The sequence below is a fragment of the Anguilla anguilla genome, chromosome 9 (genome assembly GCF_013347855.1).
Source record: "Anguilla anguilla isolate fAngAng1 chromosome 9, fAngAng1.pri, whole genome shotgun sequence".
Classification (NCBI taxonomy): domain Eukaryota; kingdom Metazoa; phylum Chordata; class Actinopteri; order Anguilliformes; family Anguillidae; genus Anguilla; species Anguilla anguilla.
The window spans coordinates 44726834-44748414 of NC_049209.1; the positions used below are offsets into that span (position 1 = coordinate 44726834).

The 21581-nt window shown below is 47.4% G+C and overlaps 1 protein-coding gene across 1 annotated transcript; it reads left to right on the plus strand.

Annotated features, from left to right (window-relative positions):
• Nucleotides 1-14: 14 nt before the first annotated feature.
• bckdk (branched chain ketoacid dehydrogenase kinase) lies at nucleotides 15-21565 on the plus strand. The gene is made up of 11 exons (XM_035432058.1): nucleotides 15-465; nucleotides 2236-2304; nucleotides 3832-3942; nucleotides 7851-7898; nucleotides 9201-9320; nucleotides 9857-9955; nucleotides 12488-12561; nucleotides 14635-14763; nucleotides 17792-17881; nucleotides 18912-19067; nucleotides 19399-21565. Exons 1-11 carry the CDS (start codon nucleotides 229-231, stop codon nucleotides 19541-19543), a joined length of 1278 nt encoding a protein of 425 aa, XP_035287949.1. The 5' UTR covers nucleotides 15-228; the 3' UTR covers nucleotides 19544-21565.
• The last annotated feature ends 16 nt before the right edge of the window (nucleotides 21566-21581 follow it).

Below are 21581 nucleotides of genomic sequence, written 5' to 3' on the forward strand. Positions count from 1 at the left end.
GACAAAGTGTTTCGGAGTGGGCTTTCGTTTTATATAACTGGAGCTCATCCTGTAGTTCGTATGAGACAGTGGCTCAAATTAAAGAAAGGCTTTCGAATTAAAGAAAGGTTTTTGGTATGGTGGAAACTTGGCTAGCTACAGTCGCTAAAATGGCTTAATAATACGGCCATTGAAGACAAGGGGAAAATACAGTACACGACTACAGTGTACAGATAGACAATATCGAAAATGCGACCGTGTGTGACAGGTAGAGCCCTGGAGATGCTGGGGTGTAGTACTATTACCAGTCCCGGGGTGACTAGGATTTTGAGGTCCCCCGTCTCAAAAACAATCAGTCTCAACTGTGCGAACGAAAGATTTCGCTCCACGTCCTCAATGCAAGGATATTTCGAGCTGGCTCGTGAAAGGTCCAAAACCGTTTCTTCGTTTTACAACCAGTCTGCAATCGATGCTTCTGCGGAAAAGGTAACTGTTTTAATCATCAATGTAACAATGGGTACATAGCGTGTACATAAAAACACTGGAAGCCGCTTGGAAACTTGTTTGCTTGCTAGCTATGTCAGATGCAGTCATTGTGACTGCGCTAGTTGAATTCAGTGTGAATCGATAGCAATAATAACGTTATACCAATTCACATTGGTGTCAGCAAACCAATGTAAAATACTTTTCGCTATCGTTAGGAATTGTTGCACAACTCTTAGCCTGCTAGTACCAACTAGCTAACATAGTATGACTACATTGATCAGATAAAATAACTGAGTCAACGATCAAATGCTGTTTTTTGCTTCACGTACTCAGTAAAACCTAACTAGCGTATACGTGTTGACTGTTTGCGTGCTTTCTGTAGATCAAAGGAAGAATATATCTCTGAAGTTCAATGGAGAGTCACTGTCAAATCACTGACGAGTTTGAACGATTGCACAGCTAGCTAACAAACTTAAATTGAGTCCGACAAGTTAACCTTCCATGTGGGCACCAGCTTGCTAACACGTTTGCTGCATAATGGGTTAAAGCAAGGTCAGAAGCGGACTCTTCCATCATTCCAAGAAATAAAACTGACATTATTGTTCAGGCATGTGTTTGTGTTTCCATGGAGTGTTGAACTATGCATATTGAAAACGTCCTCTGGCTGTATATATAAGCAAAAGGATTTCAATTACCATCTGTCCTTGTGTTAACGTTACTTCAACATATTTTTCCCATTCCGTTAGTGTACAGTACATTTGTAAGTCACATGTTTTAGTGTAGAAATATTGAGTTGCAGTAGTAGCTTTTTACCTTTACCTGCCTGAGGACAGCACATTTGAATGTATAAATGCTAGGCTACAGTATAGCTAGTTGAAATGTACTACACGGGCGAGAAAACGCACGAATTCAAAGCAGCCCCTTTTCCAAGTAATTAAGAGAACTGATGAATGTGTTTCCTGCAGCCCTGATATTGTGTCAGACAAGAGTGTGCGTTGTGAAATATGCTTCATTAGAGAACATCTGCGGCCCCCAAACTCTGTCCTCTTCAATCAAACCATGCATTCACACAAATACCGCGAATTCACCACCGCGTTAAATCAAATTACCCAAGCGCTCACAACCGTTGCGTAACTAGAGCCGTTATGCCCGACCTGGCGGATTATTACCCAAACCAGCAGAATTGGACAACTAGGACACTACAAATTATTCAAGGGAGACAAGTGGGTTTGTGTCTCCATTATCACTGACGATTAGCTATTGTTTACAGTACACATAATAACCCCCATTGACCCCCACAGGCAGTGTTTGAGCTTTTTATTGTAATGAACGCATGATAATTAGAAACTTTGTAGCTCCTTGCCTTTACCCATACGGGTACATCTGTGATGTTTAAAAAAAAAAATAATAATGTCGAAAAAATACTGCTCATAAATGAAAACACCCATGAAATGTATAACTACATCTAACTATCGATGTTATTAGTTTGAATGTGTGTGTGATAAAATTGGTCTAATAGTAGTTTGTGTATTTAAGGAATCCCAGAGACACAGGGACCTACTTTTAGATGCCTTGAGGACTTTCTTAATCCTGTCATTGAGTTCCAGTATTTTGTCTGACTGTGCGTCGGTGTGTTTACATAATGTAGTGTTAGGCCCAGCTCATGTTTCTGTCTGTACGTTTAGGAATCAGTCACGTGCAAGCTCTCAGGATTCCAGCTGTCAGTCAAACGGTCTGAATCTCACTTAATTCTGTCCTTCCCTTCCGCAGGCGTCAGTTAGACTGACTCCAGCCACTCTACTGTATGCAGGGAAGTCACCAGATGGGCATCATATTCTGGTAAATATTCCCTCCTCTCTTCTATGATTTTATTCTTTGAGCTTCTGTTCGGTTATTAAGAAACTAGTGGAGAGCAGCAATACTCATTTATTTCTTATTCTTTCCCCGCATCACCCCAATACATGTGAGCAACATTCCGCACTGTTCTTAATTTGGATATTTTGCTAGGGGAACGGACAGTGCATATTATCAGCTGCAGCTAGTTTCTTTGTGTCATTTGGTCAACACAAACGGCTGTGTTATCTGCAGCCTCGGGAAATTATGTCACCTTTACCTGACTTTACTGGCATTTAGCGCACGCCCTTATCCAGAGCGACTTGCAGTGCAAACAGAAGTGCAGAGACCAGGGGTGTTGAAGTGCAGCAATTTCCTGGAAAGGGAAAGTAAATCTCGGGAGATACAACAGACAGGCACAGAGGTGTTGTTGGGTCAAGTTTTGCATTCTGCTGATAATTTTTACTCGATATACTTCGGAAACCTGCAGTTTCTTTCACGGTGTCATGTAATTGTTTCCTCACTTTGAACCTGCTTGCAGTTGTATCCCTTTGCTAAGTATCCAGTATTGATTGGTTGCATGAAATCTTGCTGAAGTAAGACCAGCAGTCAAGAGTTCAGACTAGTCTTTTAATGTTTTAATAGTAAAAACTAAAACAAAACTCAGAATTCAATAGCAAAGCACTCCTATCTTAACAGGCAAATTTTGATAATTTTCTTGGAGAATTCTGTGGTAAATAGACTTGTCCTATAGAGTGTTTTTTATGGAATGGGAATTTCTCCTGTTGGGATTAATAGAGTAGCTTACATTCTTGTTCTAATCTTCTCTAATGGCAGCTGAGTTGGCTGTTGTATGGAGGGAGGAGCCACTGTAGTTCTACTCAACATTGTTCTTATCATGAATGTCCAGTCTTATCCAAAAACGGCCGGTGTGGGTGCAGGTTTTTGTTTTAGCACTACAACATTGCAGCTTCCATTGTAGATCTGGGAGTGCACTGACAAGCTCGTGCTCTCCTCCGAATCACATTATGTCCCTGCCTCCGAGCTGTCCGAGGAGCTAGTGTTTGAACACCACGCGCGTCTTTGTGTGTCAGAACATCGTGTGAAGAGCCGTCTGCGTCATTCTGCCCAAAATGAATGCGGCTTCACACTGTGTGAGAACAGAGCTTTTCTCTTTTTGTTCTTTCCCCCCTTTTTATCCTCAATTTGGAAGCAGTTACTCCTTATTGTCGAGCCCTGTCACCGTTTGTGCTGTCCAGGACAGCGTGTTAAATTGTACCACAATACCAATGTGTGTGTGTATGTGTTTGTGTGTGTGTGTGTGTGTGCGTGTGTGTGTGGCGTGTGTGTGTGTGCGTGTATATGTGTGTATGTGTGTGTGGCATTCGTGTGTGTGTCGTGTGTGTGGCATTCTTCTGTGGCGTGTGTGTGTGTGCGTGGATATGTGTATGTGTGTGCATTGTGTGTGTGTGTCGTGTGCCGTTTGTGTGTGTGTGTGTGTGTGTGTGTGTGTGTTTGGTGTGTGGATTGCAGAGCAGTGGGAAGTACCTGCAGAAGGAGCTGCCCGTGCGCATCGCCCACCGGATCAAGGGCTTCCGTAGTCTGCCCTTCATCATCGGGTGCAACCCCACCATCCTGCAAGTGGTGAGTCCCTCACACTAATGCTCACGGCCTCTCTGAACACGCTAATGCTCCAGTGTCATACTCCCACCCTCTGAACACACTAATGCTCACGGCCTCTCTCCCGCTCTCTGAACACGCTAATGCTCACGGCCTCTCTGAACACACTAATGCTCCAGTGTCATACTCCCACCCTCTGAACACACTAATGCTCACGGCCTCTCTCCCGCTCTCTGAACACGCTAATGCTCACGGCCTCTCTGAACACACTAATGCTCACGGCCTCTCTCCCGCTCTCTGAACACGCTAATGCTCACGGCCTCTCTGAACACGCTAATGCTCACGGCCTCTCTGAACACGCTAATGCTCACGGCCTCTCTGAACACGCTAATGCTCACGGCCTCTCTGAACACGCTAATGCTCACGGCCTCTCTGAACACGCTAATGCTCACGGCCTCTCTGAACACGCTAATGCTCACGGCCTCTCTGAACACGCTAATGCTCACGGCCTCTCTGAACACGCTAATGCTCACGGCCTCTCTGAACACACTAATGCTCACGGCCTCTCTGAACACGCTAATGCTCACGGCCTCTCTGAACACGCTAATGCTCACGGCCTCTCTGAACACGCTAATGCTCATGGCCTCTCTCCCGCTCTCTGAACACACTAATGCTCACGGCCTCTCTGAACACACTAATGCTCACGGCCTCTCTGAACACGCTAATGCTCACGGCCTCTCTGAACACGCTAATGCTCATGGCCTCTCTGAACACGCTAATACTCACAGCCTCTTTGAACACACTAATGCTCACGGCCTCTCTTCCGCTCTCTGAACACGCTAATGCTCCGGTGTCGGACTCCCACCGCTGTGATAGCACTTGTTCCACGTCAATGGGTGATTCTCACTGGCTTTAGAAAAGGCCATTGCCATCGCATTCCGCTGTCGCCAGCGTCAGTGTGCCGCCCCCGCTGTCCCCACACAACACAGAGCTCAGATATTGGATGCATGACGTTTTTTGCTACACACTGACTGTAGATCACAGTTTAGCATCTGGGGCCCATACTACAAGAAAGATATAGAGACTCTGGAAAAAGTTCAAAGAAGAGCAACAAAATTGATTCCTGGTATGAAAGATAAAAGCTATGAGGAAAGACTTATGATGCTTAACCTCTTCAAGCTTAGTAAAAGGAGACTCAGGGGTGATTTGAATGAGGCTTTTATAATTTAAATTTTAAATTTAATTAAATTTAAATTAAACAAATGAACCACAAGAGATGCTTCAGGTTGAGTTCTGTTAGTAGAACAAGGGGACATAAATGGAAATGAACAGAAGGTAGATTCCATACAGACATTAGGAAGAATTATTTCACACAGAGGGTAGTCAATGTGTGGAATAGCCTGCCAGGTCACGTAGTAGAGGCAGAAACTGGATTTTCAAGACTAGGCTTGATACAGTGTTAGACACTATCTAGTCTGTAGGTAATCGGAGCACTGATTTAGTTAGGAAAATGGCGAGCATTTTTGGGCTGAATGGCCTGTTCTTGTCATTATATTATGTTATGTTATGCTACCACAAAATTTACTGAGGTGGTTCAGCATACTTCCCGCATACTATGATGACTGTGAGGGCAGCTTTTGGGAACAACTGAATTTTGGCACGTCCTGTGTTTTCACTCAGTGTGACAGGTCAAAGACATACTGCAGGCTGCAGGGCTCACCTGCAAAAGAGATGCCAAAATAAATATGACTGCCCTGGCTAAATAAAGGTTAAATAAGAATTAAATAACATACTGTATCGTTCACCCGCACGCTTCGACTTGCACAGAATGTTCTTTCTGCACTCACTTTGTCCAGGGGGGAGAGCTGTGTAGGATTAGATAGAACCAGTGCTAAAATCGGTTTACGGACAGCCTTCTGGTTGAGATGGATTAGTCACGTGACCAAGGGGCGGAGCCAAGCGCACGCTCGGGTCCTTCGGGAACGCGGCACGCCTAAAGCCTGTTTGAGTTCGGCTTTCTTCGCCGGGGCAGCAGGGTCTTCCTAATCTGGGACGGCACCGTAGCCACGAGGACCGAGACGGCTGACGTGTCATAGGGCGGAGCCACAGTGACCCAGTCCCCTGCGAGGCCCAATCAGGCTTCCCCTGCTGCTGATAAGAGGCAGCGAAATTGGTCTGTCATATCCTTATGTCTGTAACTTACAACCTTTTGTGGACTGATAACAAACAGAGGCCCGTCGAGGTTATTGATTTATTAATGCCTGTTCAAACTTTGTCCACACCCCCAACCCCAAACACAAATTCTCGATAGGATGATAGGGCCTTACTGCCTCTTTATTGCTGTCTTATTTAGTCTTTTTTCCCCCTTTTAAACTGTGTATGATGGTCACTGGGCACTGAAGAAGAGCTGATCGCTGGCCGGTGTCGTATGAGTGCCTCGGCCGAATTGTTCTCGTGGCTTTTCGGCTGCCAGGTTTCCCCCCTCGCGCACCCCCGCTCCACAGGAGGCGGGGCCTGCGGCTCGGAGACAGAAAACCCCGCTCTGGCTTCCCTCCGCCGTCCCGTCGGCTCGATCCTGCCGCGCTCGGCTGGCGCGTGCGCGTTCTCCCGCTCGAACGCGACTGCTCGGGCGTCCGTGAGAAAGACGCCTTAGCAGCCCTGCGCTGTTTTCCCTGAAGCGCTCTATCACCCGTTAGCCACCCCCCCCCCCACTCCGCCCTGTTTACTTCCTTGGAGAGCCTGCCACGTGCTGAACTTTTACCCAGATCAGCCCCCGAGTCCGCAGCTCTGCTGTCGTGAAGAAAAACGGCAGTTGCTGTGCAAGTTCTGTTGTTGTTTTTGTCTTTCTTTCTGGGAAGAAATTCAGTTGGCTGATATCTGAGGGGAGGTCAGGTTCTCTCTGGCTCAATTTAACGAGGACGGCTCCTGCGACACATTACACTGACAGAAAAGCCCTGGCTTTTATTCGTGTAGCCTTTCAACGAAATGTTTTGAATAACAAAAGCTGTTAAGGCTGGATTTAATCGTGACCGTATCTCTTGAGCAAAGTCCAAAACAAGCCCAAATACATAAGCTTGCAATTTGATAAACGCATTAAAATTGTTTGTTGTTTTCTATCGCGGTCACACGTCGTTCTGTTCTGTGAAACCATTTACCCTGTGCTGGCATGTAGACAGGTTTGAAGTGTGATTACATTGCTTACTTATGTCTCACTCCATGAACCCGGAAGGAATGTGGGGAACATTATGGACAGATGGTGTGTGTTTGTGTGTAATTGCGCACGTGTGTGGATGACGTCGTTTTTCTGTTGATGAACCTGTGAGTTTTTGTTTTTGAGCGGAGGGGGGTGGTGGTTATGTTTGTTATCATGGGGCTGTGCGTGTGCGTGTTCCTGTGGGATTTTGGGGGTGTTTTAGTTTGGGAGACTCACATGATGAGCACAAATAGTTTGGGGGTGGGGGTGGGGGGGGGGTGTTGGGAGTTGGGTGTGTATTTGTACAGATGTGTGAGTGTAGAGGAGTGTTAGTATGGATGTGTGTGTGTGTGTTTTTGAGTGTGTGTGTGTGTGTGGAGAAGAGGAGTATTTGTATGGATGTGTGTGTGGAGGAGTGTTCGTATGGATATGTGTGTGTGTGTGGGGAGGAGGGGTGTTTGTATGGATGTGTGAGTGTGTGTTTTTGTGTGTGTGTGTGTGGGGAAGAGGAGAATTTGTACGGATGTGTGTGTGTGTGTGAGAGTTGGTGATTTTTGAATGTGCGTGCCAGTGGTGTTTCATGTTTGGGGGGTGGTGTGCTTGTGTCAATGTAAGATGAGGGTGTTTGGGGCCTGGAAGGGGGAGAGAAGTTCTGCGATATCTCCAGTCCAGGCACTCCCATTGGAGGGACACTGCGGGGAATTCTAACCCCTTCTCCATCCTCCCTGTGTCCTTGCAGCACGAGCTGTACATCCGGGCCTACCACATGCTGAGCGACTTTCCTGCGGTGAGTGAGGGACGGACGGGGTTGGGGGGGGGGGGTAGGGGGGGTGTGGAGTTGCGGGGCACTCTGGCACAAAAATGCAGACAGGTCCACCGGCCAAGTTCAAGGGCTTCCAAATTTAGCTGCGGGCCTGTTGCCTCTGTAAGAGGAGAGACGGTCGGTCCCTTGCTCTCAGTTTGACTGCTCTGGTCTGAAATCCTGTTGAATGCGTGCGGGGGTGTCTGCTCGGAGTTTGACCGAAAATAGTGAGCAAAAAGGAAGACAAGCCTCATTGCTGTAATTGCTGGTCATCGCTGCTGGAAATGTGCAGTGTTCCTGAGAGTGTGCTAAAATAGGCGCTGCAATGCTGTAGCCAGCTGCATGACACGGCACTAGTCATACTTGATTGGAGGCTGTGTGGTGTGTCACTGCACCGAGTAAACGTCATTAAAGGGGCAGTTCGCCCAAAAATAAAATGAAGCTCTTGCCCCTTGCTCGTGCTATCTATCCATCCAGATAGTTTCACTGAGACTTTGCGAGTTTTCTAGATATTCGCTGCAGCTAAAACTTTGAGGTTTGTTATATCAGGGTGAGCTACAGCGGATATCTAGAAAACTCACTGTAAAATCTCAGTGGAGATATCTGGATGGATCAATAGCACTCCGCATAATTGGAAACATGGCTTTACTTGATTTTTGGGTGAACTGCCCCTTTAAATGAACAGGGAACACCACCTGGCAGACATCGAGGTGTTTTTAACACATTGCTGACTTGTGTCCCAGTTACCCAACTGGATTTTCCAGAATAATGATTAATTATGGATGAAGACGTACGGAGTCATGACATCATTGTACAAGATGATTTCTTGCTTTTAACCACAAATTGCCCAATGCCAGCTGTTGTAAAGCCTGACCGGTCCTCAGAAATTTTTGTGGATATGTTAAATATCTCTCGGTGAAGGTAAAAACTGAAAAAAATCGAAAAACAATAATAATTTAATAAAATTAACCCACCAAGAAAATGAACTATCCCTGTTTGTTTCTGTACAGCACATTGAGTTGCACCCGCTGTCAGAAATGCACTTTATAAATAAAGTTTAATTAATTAATTAATTAATTAATTAATTGATTGATTGATTGATTGATTGATTGATTGATTGATTGATTGATTGATTGATTGATTGATTGATTGATTGATTGACTGTAGCGGATGGTGAAATCCCACTTTGACATTCTCCGTGCCACCCTGGTCACCACGGCCCATTGGATTGCCTGTACTTAAGATGGCTGCTCTCTCTCTCTCTCTCTCTCTCTCTCTCTCTGGCAGGTCAAGGACCAGGAGACGGAGGCCCAGTACAGCACGCTGGTGCAGCAGCTGCTGGACGACCACAAGGACGTGGTCACCATGCTGGCCGAGGGCTTCCGGGAGTGCCGCAGACACATACAGGTAACCGTAACCGCGGTAACCGCTCCGAATATGACCCGTCCCGGCACCGGCGTGGATAAACCGGAACACGCGCGCTCGCTCGTTTTTTATAGTTATAGCCGACTCATGAGAAACGCGTCTCTCGGGCGTGACATCGAACGGCTTCCTCTGACCGGTTGACGATACTTTATGTTGTCAGAGCGGATGCTGGAAGAGTTGGAGAAAAGGCAGAAGTGGAAAGTCCAGGGGGTCAGATAGTAAATAGTCCTGCCATGTCTTTCTTCCACCCTTGAACTCAGCCAGCTGGTTTCACTAATGAGTTCTACCACCTGGGTGAAGAATTGGGCTAATGAGCAAATCCGGGTGATTGGAACAAAATACTGGAGAGGACTTTTTTTACTGTGTGACCCTGGATTTTTCCACCTCTGGGAAATGGCCACAGTTTTAGGGAATCGCTGACGTGTCAGCAAGTTTGGTTTCACATCTCGTTTCACTGTTGCCATCTTGGGCTTTGCGAGGTGGCCGCGCTCACGGCTGGCCCGCGTGTTCTATTTCAGGATGAGGACTTGGTTCGCAACTTCTTGGACACCACCCTGACCTCTCGTCTGGGAATCCGCATGCTGGCAACGCACCACCTGGCCCTGCACGAGGAAAACGTAGGTCTCAAACTCACGCTAGCGAAATTGTAAATGTGAACCCTCCTGAACTGTAGTAGTGTTGTTCCCTGTGCTTATGCTAATAAAAAACAAGTGCAATCACAGCACTTGGCACTTAGTGAATTGGTAGTTTCTTTCAAAGGTGTGCCAGTTCTGGGATTGTGAAGTAGAGAAATATTCTGGCTGGCTCGATGCAAGCAGAAATGCTGAGTCAGCGATCAGTGGTTCTGTACTGATACAAGCACAATTTGTTCAGAGTCACAATGGGACCCTGGCTGAATTGTACCCATACACAGCCAGGCTCGTGGTCATCAGCAGGGCCTGCTCTGTTCCTTTTAGCCCCCCTCACACACGGCCTTCAACAATGGTTATGTAAGGGCCAGTAAAGCCTTTTTCCATTCGAGTGGAGCGGCGTTGAAACCGAAGCCCGAGTATTTTCACATGACCCCATTACAAGGAGGTATATTTATAACCCGAGCGACTTGCTGGATGACTGTACAACTAAACTTGCTGAGCAGGGGTCGCTGGAGTGTGACGGCGCCGAAGTCCGCTCAGGTCAGGGTGCAGCTTTGGCTCCGCCCGGGGGCTTGTCAAAAAAAAAAAAAAAACACAGCTTTATTCACCGAGTCCTGTAATGGGGTTGTTTGAACTTTCGCTGGCTGCACTCCTGTCTGAGGGCAGAGACGCCGCTCCGAAAAAACCCTCCGGGGAGGAGGTGCGCTCTCGCCTGTCATCTGATCTCCCTGTTTTTCTCCCAGCCCTCCGCTGGGGCGGGCGTGTTTGTGCAACGGTACTTTTTACGCGTTCGCATTCCGCTGAAGGCGTCCAGGGCCGAGGGATCTCAGGCCCACGTGTTCTCACGTCCAGTTTTTCTGCTTAGAACAATGGAGCCGAGGAGAGGAGAAAATGCTGAAACGGTGCGTGCGTTACAGATTAAATCTCGCTGGGGGAATGCCATCATTAGCCTGTTTCTCAGCATGGCACACGGGTTGGTTGCCCTATATTTCTGTGTAACATTCACAGCAATGAACACTCATTTAAATCTGTGTTTTTTTCAAACAGTGGTGGATTGACTGATATTGTTGTTTTCTCATACAAACTACGATTGACAGAATCCCCGTCCAGTGTCCACTGCTCATTGATTCACCTCTGTCCTCCCTATTTTACTTTTTGGAATACTAGGAAATTGTAACTGTAGGCCCATCTCACTGCTGTGATGCCCTTTGAGAATGCTCAGGTCCTCATGGTCCATGAGTTGAGTTACATTACATTACATTACATTACAGGCATTTGGCAGACGCTAGACCCCTAGAGAGAAGTACCGGTCCAAGTGCAGGGAACAACCGCATAGTTCAGCTTGGACCCTGAAGGTTAAACTGATTAACACTAACAACGAGAACGGCAACAACGCAGTCTATGGAAAAAATACAAGTAGTAGTTAAGACAGTTAATGCACCTAAATCACCTACGAAACAGCTGCCTAATTACAACCCTAAGCTTACAGTCATTTACAGGGGGGTAGGGAGGGATGAGGAGAGGTGCAGCCTGAAGAAGTGAGTCTTCAGTTGTCGTTTGAAATGGGTCAGTGTCTCAAACGTGTCTGCACAGTTACTGAGCGGGAGAACTTTGCTACTGTCGCAGGCAAACTGCAGGTTCCTCATTAACGAGAGGAGTTGATTTTTAGCGACATGCCGCTAATAGCCTCCTCTCCCTTGTGGACTGAAGGGCCGGTTATACATCATATCCCTGGACCCTTACCACAGTCAGCACGGTGAAGACCTGGGCCCGTATTCGTAAAGTGCCTCGCAGTAGAAGTGCTGATCTGAGATCAGTTTGCCTTTTAGCTCGTGGTGGATAAGGTTAGCATGTGGACAGGCGGAAACCTGATTTGAGATCATCACTCAGGCTGTGAGATGCTTGATGAATATGGTGCTCAGGTCATATCTAGAGCCATGGGCTTATCTCCATGGACCACGGGAATCGAGAAGAAGAGCCTCAACAAGATGTAGCACACAGAGGCCTGATCTGCTCCTCTCATACTGTACACAGGCCTGTATATTCACTATTCATCATTCCTTAACCCCATTGTTGGAGAGGCAGATGCATTCACTTTAAAACCATTTGCTTATGGAAATCTTTGTGGTATCCTCCACCATCTCCCACCACGTTTTACCCCGCCAATGGTCCTGGTGTCCAAGCCAGGAGAACACTCCTAGCGTTCATTCATTTTTTTCTTTTCCACCGTCCGTTCCTGCGCCTGAGGTCACATGGCTTCTGCGTGCGTCCCTGCAGCAGGCGCCGTGGCGAAAATGCAAAGCTGTTCCTCGTTATTCTGCTGTTACGTAACCCCGTAACTAGGAGCCGTTTGTCATCTCCGAGGGCCCTTTCATGCAGACGAGAGCCCCCCCCTCAGGGAATGCGGTGTGATTGGCGGGGTGTTATGTGGGGGTTAACGCAGAGCTGGAAGTGATGTAACTGTGCCCCCCCCCCCCCCCATAACCCCCACACTCAGATGTTTGTCTCCCGTTTCAGGCCGACTTCGTGGGAATCATATGCAGGCGTCTTTCCCCGAAAAGGATCATCGAGAAGTGGGTGGATTTTGCAGGGTGAGTGGCTTCGTGGAGCTTCTGTTTTCTAGTGTAGATGTCTCTCCCAGTCCACCGTTTGCGCCTTTGTTTGTGTTGACCTTACCTCTGGGCAGGGCTCCTGCACAGACGCGTTTGACAGCTACAATGTGGGCTTTGTTTTCTTATCTTAATTAGCAAATGTCCCCTGAATGACCTGAAGTTTGAACAGAAGGAAGAACTGCCCATCTTATGTTTTAGAAATATGTATTCCTGAAAGCAATTTGATTCAAAATCATTCCTTCAAATGTGGAGGTTTCTGACAGATTTTCTGGTTTGTCACATCTTTTAATAATGTGTCCTTGCTACTTTCTGGTTCACCAATAATTTGACAGGTCACACGTATAAAAAGAGTGGGAATTGGTCGGATAAAATATTTATGAACATCCAGATCCCGTGTGACCTTTTTGTGTGTGATTTTGTTATATTATTTATTTATAATATTATTTCTGCAAACAATCTGAATTTTGTGCTTGTTTGAGAAGCACAAGGTTTTTGAAAAATGCTGATGTCAGTGTTATTCTATGTCTTGTTTTTGAAGTTGAGTCAGGTCTGCGTTTCGCCCCCCTCTGTGTGAGAACGGGGCTAAAATAGAGGTTAGCACATCACAGCCCTCAGAAAGAACATTTCAGAAACAAGAAGAGGAAGTGCTCTTGAGTGAAATGGAAAATACTTTTTTTTTTTTTTTTAAGTGGTCTGGTGAGAGCTGGTTGGCCAGTCAGTTTCCAAAGCAACACAACCATCCAGTCACATCTCTGCCTCAGGTTGTTGTCATGCGCCTCCCTCAACAGTCAGCGAGTGGTTACCACGGGGAACACGAGCGTCTTCTTTTACTGAATAAACAAGCATGCCGGCATATCCTGTGTGCATATCACTAGCCAGCTAGTGTTGTCATGCTGCAGCAGAAGTTTAAAGCGTACAGCAGGAAAACTATATACAGTCTATACTTTGCACTCAATTTACCAGTGTTATTCTTGCCTTCTAGGTTAAAAAAACATTCCCTTTTAATTTGAATTTAATACTTGTGGTGTTGCGTTGGCGCTTATAATTGTGAAATTAACTGTGTGGGGAGTTCCTCCTGTTTCTGGACATTAATTCAATCCCTTCAATCACAAGATATTTTAGAAAATTGTAGGGTGTGGCGTATGGGGGGAAGATTGCATGTGTAGACAGTACAGCAGGGTGGAGTGTTGGTCGTGAGAACTTGTGTTTTTACCAAATTATTCATCAGATCTAATCCCCGTTGTTCTTATGATGAGTCAATGGGAAGGAAGTGGACCCGGGGATTGTAGATGTGCTTCATTGTGGGTGCGTCGAATTGTAGCCCCTTACGGAAAGTGTGTGGAGTGAGGAGCAAGGTTCCCTGGAGCTGTTATCGCTCCCCTCCGACCCTCTCGTGTTCTCCATAAATATGGCCGACTGTCGCCGCGGTACGAATGTTGCGCACGCAGCCCGCTCACTTGTTGTTCTGCGTTCGGCTCTGAAGGAATGTGCAGCTGTTTGCCTCTCTCTGCCCCCTCGCCCCCCCCCCCATCCCGCTCGCTCTGCCCGGCCGCTATGTTCCAGTGCGCCGCGGGACAATGGGCCTAAGCTTCAGTCTCAGCGCGCTGGGGCTCCTGAGTCAGCAGGTCACGCTGACTTCTGCACGTAGGCCCGGGCGCGGTGGCCAACCGCGAATGTTTTCCATTCCTAATGCCCTAGTAATTACTGCTGGCTCGACTGCTGCAAATACCTAACTCCCGTGGATCAGTTATTGGTACATACAATATAAGTTTCAGAGTAAAAATAATCTTCGGTGGGATTTTACAGGAAAAGGTTAAAGGTCAACCACAGACACTAGCTGGGCGAGAGAGGTCACTGGTTAGAGGTCATTGTCAAGGTCTGGCAGTGCTGCGTCTGACACCATTTTGAGGTCGAGCTCGTGCTGTACCGCCAGGGAGGGGTCCGGTATTATTATTAGCCCGTCGTTAGCGTATTGTTTTTGGGAAAGGGGTAAAAATGCCTGTGACTCCGCCCCGTTTTCCTCACCCCCCCCCCCTCCTCTGTCTCCGGCAGGCGCCTGTGCGAGCACCAGTACGGCAGCGCCCCCCGGGTGCGGATCAACGGCCACGTGGCGGCCCGCTTCCCCTTCATCCCCCTCCCCCTGGACTACATCCTGCCGGAGCTGCTGAAGAACGCCATGAGGTACCGGCGTCCCGCGCGCGCGCCCCAGAATTCGGTCCCCCCTTTTTCGGTCACGGGCCCCTGCTGGAGGCCGGTTCGGATCAGTAGGCCCCCCCCCCCCACGTGCTCCCAGCGTCCCTGGAACACGGCTGCTGACCCGCGGGACGCGTGCAGCGTGACTTCCAGAACTTCAAAAAGGGATCGGTTGGCATCTGTTGGCGTGACCGCACGCCGCCCCAGACCCACCAGAACCAGGCCAGCGAGGGGGGCAGTGGGCACGGTGCATTTGGCGCCAGCGAGGGGTTCGGACCATGCCGCCGATGTGCCCCCTGCTCCAGTTGGCAGGCAGGTGTGGAGGCACTCGCAGTGTGGATCGGCCATTGGCTTTAACAAAACCGCTATTTTAATTCACGCTTCCCGGTGCCGAAAGATAGGGGTGGGGGTGGGGGGGTGGGGTGGGGGGTGGGGGGGTGACGTTTACCTTGGTAGGCAGTATTATCCTGTTGTGGTTTCAGAGCTGGGCACATAAATCAAGAGGATTGATCCCGAGGCGGAGTTCTATTATTGAGCAACTTCCTGTTATTCTGTTTTTGAGCAGCTTTCTGAACATGTACTGCTTCAGGACAAAAGATGAATGATCGTGTTTTTTATTTGCGTCATAACAACTGAGGCACTGGCGCTTGTGATTTCGTCAGTAAACCGCAATTCCGTCAGAAGGTGAGGTTGAATCTGGGGTACAAGGAAGAGGCACAGTGGGCTCCAAAATGGTTGGCACCCTTGATAAAGACGAGCCAAAAATTTGGTGGATCGTTAACGATTTTCTGGTTGAAGCTGAGGATCAATGTTTGGTGGAAAGATCCATTTGCAGTCAAGTTTGGGCTTCTTGGGAGTGTACTAAGTTTTTGGTACCTGCTGGAGGTCATGATTTAATTGACCTTAGCAAGGTGCAACACGACCCCATACCACCAAAGATCCACTGCCATGTTTCAATGCAGGCACGACATCCTTTTCAATGTAACCATCCATTCTCTGATGCCAAAAACACACAGCTGGTGTACTTGGCCAAAAAGCTCAATATTGCTCTCATTTGATCAAGACACCCAGTTCCTGAAGTTGAAGTTTGGTTAAAAAAAAAAAAAAAAAAAAAAAAAAAAAGAAGCCAGAGGGCAATCAGTTTCTATTTAAAAAATTTGAATGGAAATTTTAGTTTTAATTTCCATTGTAATTTACTTCTCCCCGTTTAATCTTTGGAACGGTCCTGGGAGAGATACAGTTAAGTCACTGGCTGGTTTCCCAGTTAGATTTCTGTGGATCCTGGCCAGGCATGTGACCTTGATTATGGCTTTCCAGACTTTCCACTGTTGCCTCTGTAGATTTAGGGCATAATAAACCACCATGTTTTCTTTGTACATCTCTTCAACACCTGTCCAGAAGAGAAAAGAGACTGCACTGGCCCAAATGCGTGCGCTCCAGTTATGTTATGGCTTCAGAAAAACTTAAACAGGAAATACCCTGAACCCTTGTCTTAGGAAGTCACAATTACAAGCTTGTAGGTAAGCTAAATTCACTCAGTCATTTTATGATGGATTCGTAGCCTGTGGTTTACTAAAATTTCATTGGTGTCCGTTGTAAAAAGTTGTGGGGCAACAAATCAGCATAGGTGTCAGTGGTCTTGCCTCAAGATCAAACTGAAAAAAAACGATAAAGATAAGTAAGTGCACATAAAAGGCAGGCTTCTGTGTCCATAGACCATCTGCTTGGCTCATGAGAGAATAGACGCTATTGTGTTGAATAGAGAGTATGGAGTTTCATATGTATTTGCTTTTTACAGGCCTGTTTTTCCGATACTGAGGCCAGTGTCATATTGGGTCAGTGGGTTCTCTACTTCTCGGCAGCGCGGAGCCTGCTAGTTGAATCACACTGTTAAATATTTACGCAATCCACGTGCATGAAATTTATGACAGTGTTACGAAAGGTTTTCGGATTTTGTAATTATTCAGGGAATTGTCATACTTGACACATTGACACAGCCAGTGTAGTTAATGTTAATATGTTCTAGTCACTCTTTCATTAATATTTGTTAAGATGGTTGAGTATGCTGGGGGCAGTAATCCCAGATCAGTAGTCAAGCAGTGAGCAAGCAGTGAATCAATCATCAGTCTATTACTGGGGTGCTCTCTCTCCGTACAGGAATTCTGTGTCCTGTGTCCTTGCTCTCTCTCCATATGGGAATTCTGTGTCCTGTCTCTTTGCCCTCTCTCTCTCTGTATGGGAACTCTATGTCCTTGGCAGGAGGTCCTGACCCACGTGAGACACGCCCCTCCTGGAGCCACATAGCGCGTGGGAGCCGGTCAGCGAGGCTGGCACCTCCTTTTCCTCCCTGTCTGCGCTGCTCCACAGGGCCTGTGAATGACCCTGCCGCCCTTTGTGCCGTCTGCATGGGCCAGATTAAGCGGGGCGGGGCGGGGCCTTGGGCCTTACTGAGCCCCCGGGGGGTCCTGTCAGCCCCCGGGGCACCAAAGGGACTCTGCATGCCCCTGTGTGAACTGGGACAGGGGAGCAGCATGAGCGTCCAGATCAGAGGGAGAGACAGACAGGGAGGGAGAGAGATGGAGAGATAGAGAGAGAGTAGGGGAGTGGGGGTGGGATGGGGGGGGATCAGGAGATCTCCTTATTGCACTAAGGGCAGTTCATTTGCACATATTATCATTTTAGTTTTTGAAGTCTGCTCTATAAAATGAGATGTTTGAGAGAATGTGTGTGTGTGTGTGTGTGTGTTCACGGGGGCACCAGCCATAATAGGGCAGATGGCCTCTGCATTGGTACGTGTCTAATGGTTTTTCTTTCTGAAAAATGGTTCTCCATAGGCCCCGTTAATCTGACTTGATTGGCTCTCGCTGGCCTGTGAAATCAGAAACTACAGTCAGAATAAAAGCCCAAAGAAAATTAGAAAATCATGGCTCAGGATGGTTGGTTGTTCTGGGTCACGTGACCCAGCGAGGTGGCCGGGGATTGGGCCCGTCTCCTCACCCGCTGCCTCTGTCTGCAGGGCCACCATGGAGAGCCACCTGGACACACCGTACAACGTGCCTGACATAGCAGTCACCATCGCCAACAACGAAACAGACTTCGTCATCAGGTGAGTGTGTGCACTAACGGGGGGGGGGTGGGGGGGGGGTTGAATTAAAAGGCACAAATATAGTAGGTAGTGTACTGTCCTTTAAAAACAGAAAAATGCTATTTTAACATTTGTTGAAGCTTTAAAAAAACTGGATTTCTCCTCAACAGTACGGACACTTTGCACCTAAGAATGATGTGATCAGTTGAGGGCAAACAAGCGAAAAACGGAGGGATTTAGTCTGATCTGGCAACATGCGGTCACCATGGGAATTACAAAGCGGGACCCCTCCCCTCAAATCCACCCCCACTTCCCCTTAAGTGTCACCACCAGGCTCTGCTAATGCCCCGAGCGAGAGCAGCGAAAAGCTGTTTACTCTGAGCAAATTTACCGACGCCAAAAATGTTTGGCTTGCGCTGAACGGGTCAGCATATCACCAGCCTTCGTGCTCGATTATTTGCCGTACGTGTTGACATTGTTCGGACGTTCTCTTTGTGACCTTTACAAGCGGTCGTCCGGAAATCTTTTTTATTTTTTTTATTCCTGCCTCGTACAGTGGGAGCCCTGGTTGTGTCGTTTGGGCAAATAGTCAGAAGAACAGATTTTAGGACAAAGGGGACTTTTTTTGCTAACGCCGCATGATGATAATTAAACTGTTATATATACAGTTTAATATATATATATGTGATATATACAGTGGTGGTGAAAATGTTCTTTTCCATTAATTTACTGAAAATAAGTTGCACTCGAGGAAGGTTTTGGTCTTTGAACCTTTATTGGCTTGATTTCAAACTGTACAGAAAGAAGGAAAAAACTTTGAAAGCTAAATTTACTGGTCATTATTAAAACACAAAAGAGCACCGTGTCATTGGGGATCTGTGCCCATTTACACGTAGAAGTATCCAACTGAGACTCTTCTCACAGTGGCTTTGAGTCGAGTCTATTTGCATATAGAGTGGCTCAGCTTTGCATTATCAGCATTTAAGCTAGTCTCCCGTGGCTGAGAGGGCAGAGCGCTAATTGACGGTTCCGCTGTCCAATGGCGTTGCAGGATCTCCGACCGGGGAGGCGGGATCCCGCACAGCATCCTGGCCAAGGTGATGGACTACCACTTCAGCACGGCGGAGCAGAGCGCCCAGGACCCCCGCATGAGCAACCTCTTCGACAACATTACCAACAGCGGGCCGCAGTCGGGCCCCATGCACGGGTGAGAGCGCCGGCGCCCCCTGCTGTCTGCGCTGCGTACTGCCGGTCCTCACGGGGGCACGGGCGTGGGATTAAGGAGCGAACGCAAAGTTAATGCAGCCAGTAAATTATCATCATGCTAATAATACGGTTGCTGGGTCTTTAAAAATGGAAGGGTTTTTATGTGGATTTGTATAGGGAAAAAAACATTCTGAATGCTGCTTCTGATTGGCTGTTCTGTGGTAGGAGATGGGTGCCCCTGTGTTTTGGGATGGGTGCAGCAGCTGTGGGTCAGTGAGCCCGTGGGGCCTCCTCTCACCCTTTCGGGGGTCGTCCCGTTTGTCCCCTTTCAGATTCGGCTTCGGCCTGCCCACGTCGCGGGCGTACGCCGAGTACCTGGGGGGCTCCCTGTCCATCCAGTCCATGCAGGGCATCGGCACCGACGTGTACCTGCGCCTGAAGCACATCGACGGCAAAGGAGAGAGCTTCCGTCTGTGAAAGATCCCCTCCCCCCCTTCCACAGACACACTCTCACACACACACACACACACACACACACACACATACACACACACGCACCCCCCCACCCACTGCCCGTTCTGGGATCCGCAGCTGTGGCAGCCCAACCCAGTGAACCAGGCTCCGGTATGAACTGCAGTGGCTGAGTGCAAGGCTGAGCGGAATTTTTTCCCCTCCCGTGTCGCCAAGGACAACAGCGGAACCCTGGCTGCCACAGCCTCATGCGCCAGCGCTCTCCCACCTGACTGACTGCCTGTAAGACAGCGCCTGACTGGGCTCTTCCGTTTGTGCGTGCACCCCGTCTCTCCCCAGAACCTCAGACGGAACAGTGTTCGCTTGTGAATACCCTGACCAGCAGGAGAGGGATTTCTTTAATGCCTAGCGTCGCTTTCCCAGAAAAGAAAAAAAAAAAAAAACCTCTTGTAAGCCTTAAAGGGAGGTGGGTGTAATCTCCACTGGCGAGCCTTCACATATCCAGGTGTGACCCTAAAAGCACAGGAAACTGAGTGTGTGGACCCCCCCCCCCACCTCGGCGAGCTCCAGTGCCTATTGGAAAAGTAGTCCTTGAGCTACAGGGGGTGAAACTTTGTGAAAGAACCATCTATAAACGTCCTGTCCTTGTAGCACCTGTGTTCCGTGGGAATCTTCGGCGGCCTCTGCGTTTGGATTTTGACCCCTCGCACCTCGCACCCCGACGTGTGCGTGTGCAGCACATTCAAGGCTAACCCCAGGGTTACAGGGCTAACCACAGGACTGGGAAGCGATTCTTGATGAATGAGTGAGGTGATTTTTTTTTTTTTTTTTTCGTCTCTTCAGTTTTTCTAGCTCTCAAAAAAAAAAAAGTATTCACGTGAGGTCCTTTTGCTTTTCAGCCAGGGAAGCCTATGTACCTCCCTGCCATAAACCCAACTAACGGTTATCAGTGTTCCCACTGCCCTGTCTTCAACAATGGTGTTCTGGGCTTTTCTCCTTGTAGATCAAGGTTCAAACAGTTACCCAACTAACCGGAATGACAACAATGGAATTGAATTGATACCGAGTATGTGTGGAAGTTAATACTTTGTAAATGAAAGAAACAAGGGAAATGGTTTTAAGACATCAAAAAACAATTTCACTCCCAAGTATTATGTGTGTGTGTTTTATTAATGAATTTGAGCTGATGAACTGCGTAATCTGTATATTCAACAGATTTATTTCCTCAGTCACAAGCCAACCGTGTGAGTGCGTATTTTATATAACACATTCCGACAATGGGTCACTGAGTTCTGACAGGTTGAAGAGTTCTGTATAGTCCCCTTGTAGCAGGTGGACATTACGCATGAACCTATCCTCTTGTGGCGAATTTTCGAAGTGCATGATTGGTTGTTGACATAAATGCAAGTTATATGCTGCCATTTTGGTGTTGAGCATGGAATTTGTGCATTTGTTGGTACTCAGCCACTGGCTTTCTTGTAGGCAGCGACAGTCATGCTGTTCTATATTAATACTGCCAATGTGGTCACATGAAATTCAGAAAACAGACTTTCTCCCAGAAAGAGTTCTGAGCTAAAAATGTTTCCTAACAGGCCAGCAGTATGGGAGAGCTGATACAAATATCATTTCACTAGGTTTTTAGGACTAGATTTCAAGAAAGTGAGATTTGTTGACAGAGCTTGCCCCCTGCTGGCAAATATTATAACTACATCCTGTCGGAAATAGAATATTCAAGGGAAAGTCGAATTGCCTTAAAAGGTGCTTTATTTTATTTGAAAGTAGGACAATGGCACGCCTTACCTGAATGCTCAAGTAATTAAAGAATAGTTTCACAAAATTTATGTTGTCATATAATGAAAACTTACATAATTAAATTAGCTCACTGTTTTCTAGCTGATGGCCAAATTATAGAGTGAGATTTTTATTATGACGAGGTTGACATCATGTCTGATTTGTTGACTTTTGTTTTCCATAGATGTCAAATGTTTATAGTTTCTTGGGCATTAATTAAATTCTTGATGAAAACAATCATGTTTCACTTCCT

Bases quoted from the DNA above. Each gene is read 5' to 3' on its own strand.
- bckdk (XM_035432058.1), top strand. From the start codon at position 229: ATGCGACCGTGTGTGACAGGTAGAGCCCTGGAGATGCTGGGGTGTAGT. The intron at 3,943-7,850 runs GTGAGTCCCTCA...GTGTCCTTGCAG, and splicing joins ACCCCACCATCCTGCAAGTG to CACGAGCTGTACATCCGGGC. The intron at 12,562-14,634 runs GTGAGTGGCTTC...TGTCTCCGGCAG, and splicing joins AAGTGGGTGGATTTTGCAGG to GCGCCTGTGCGAGCACCAGT.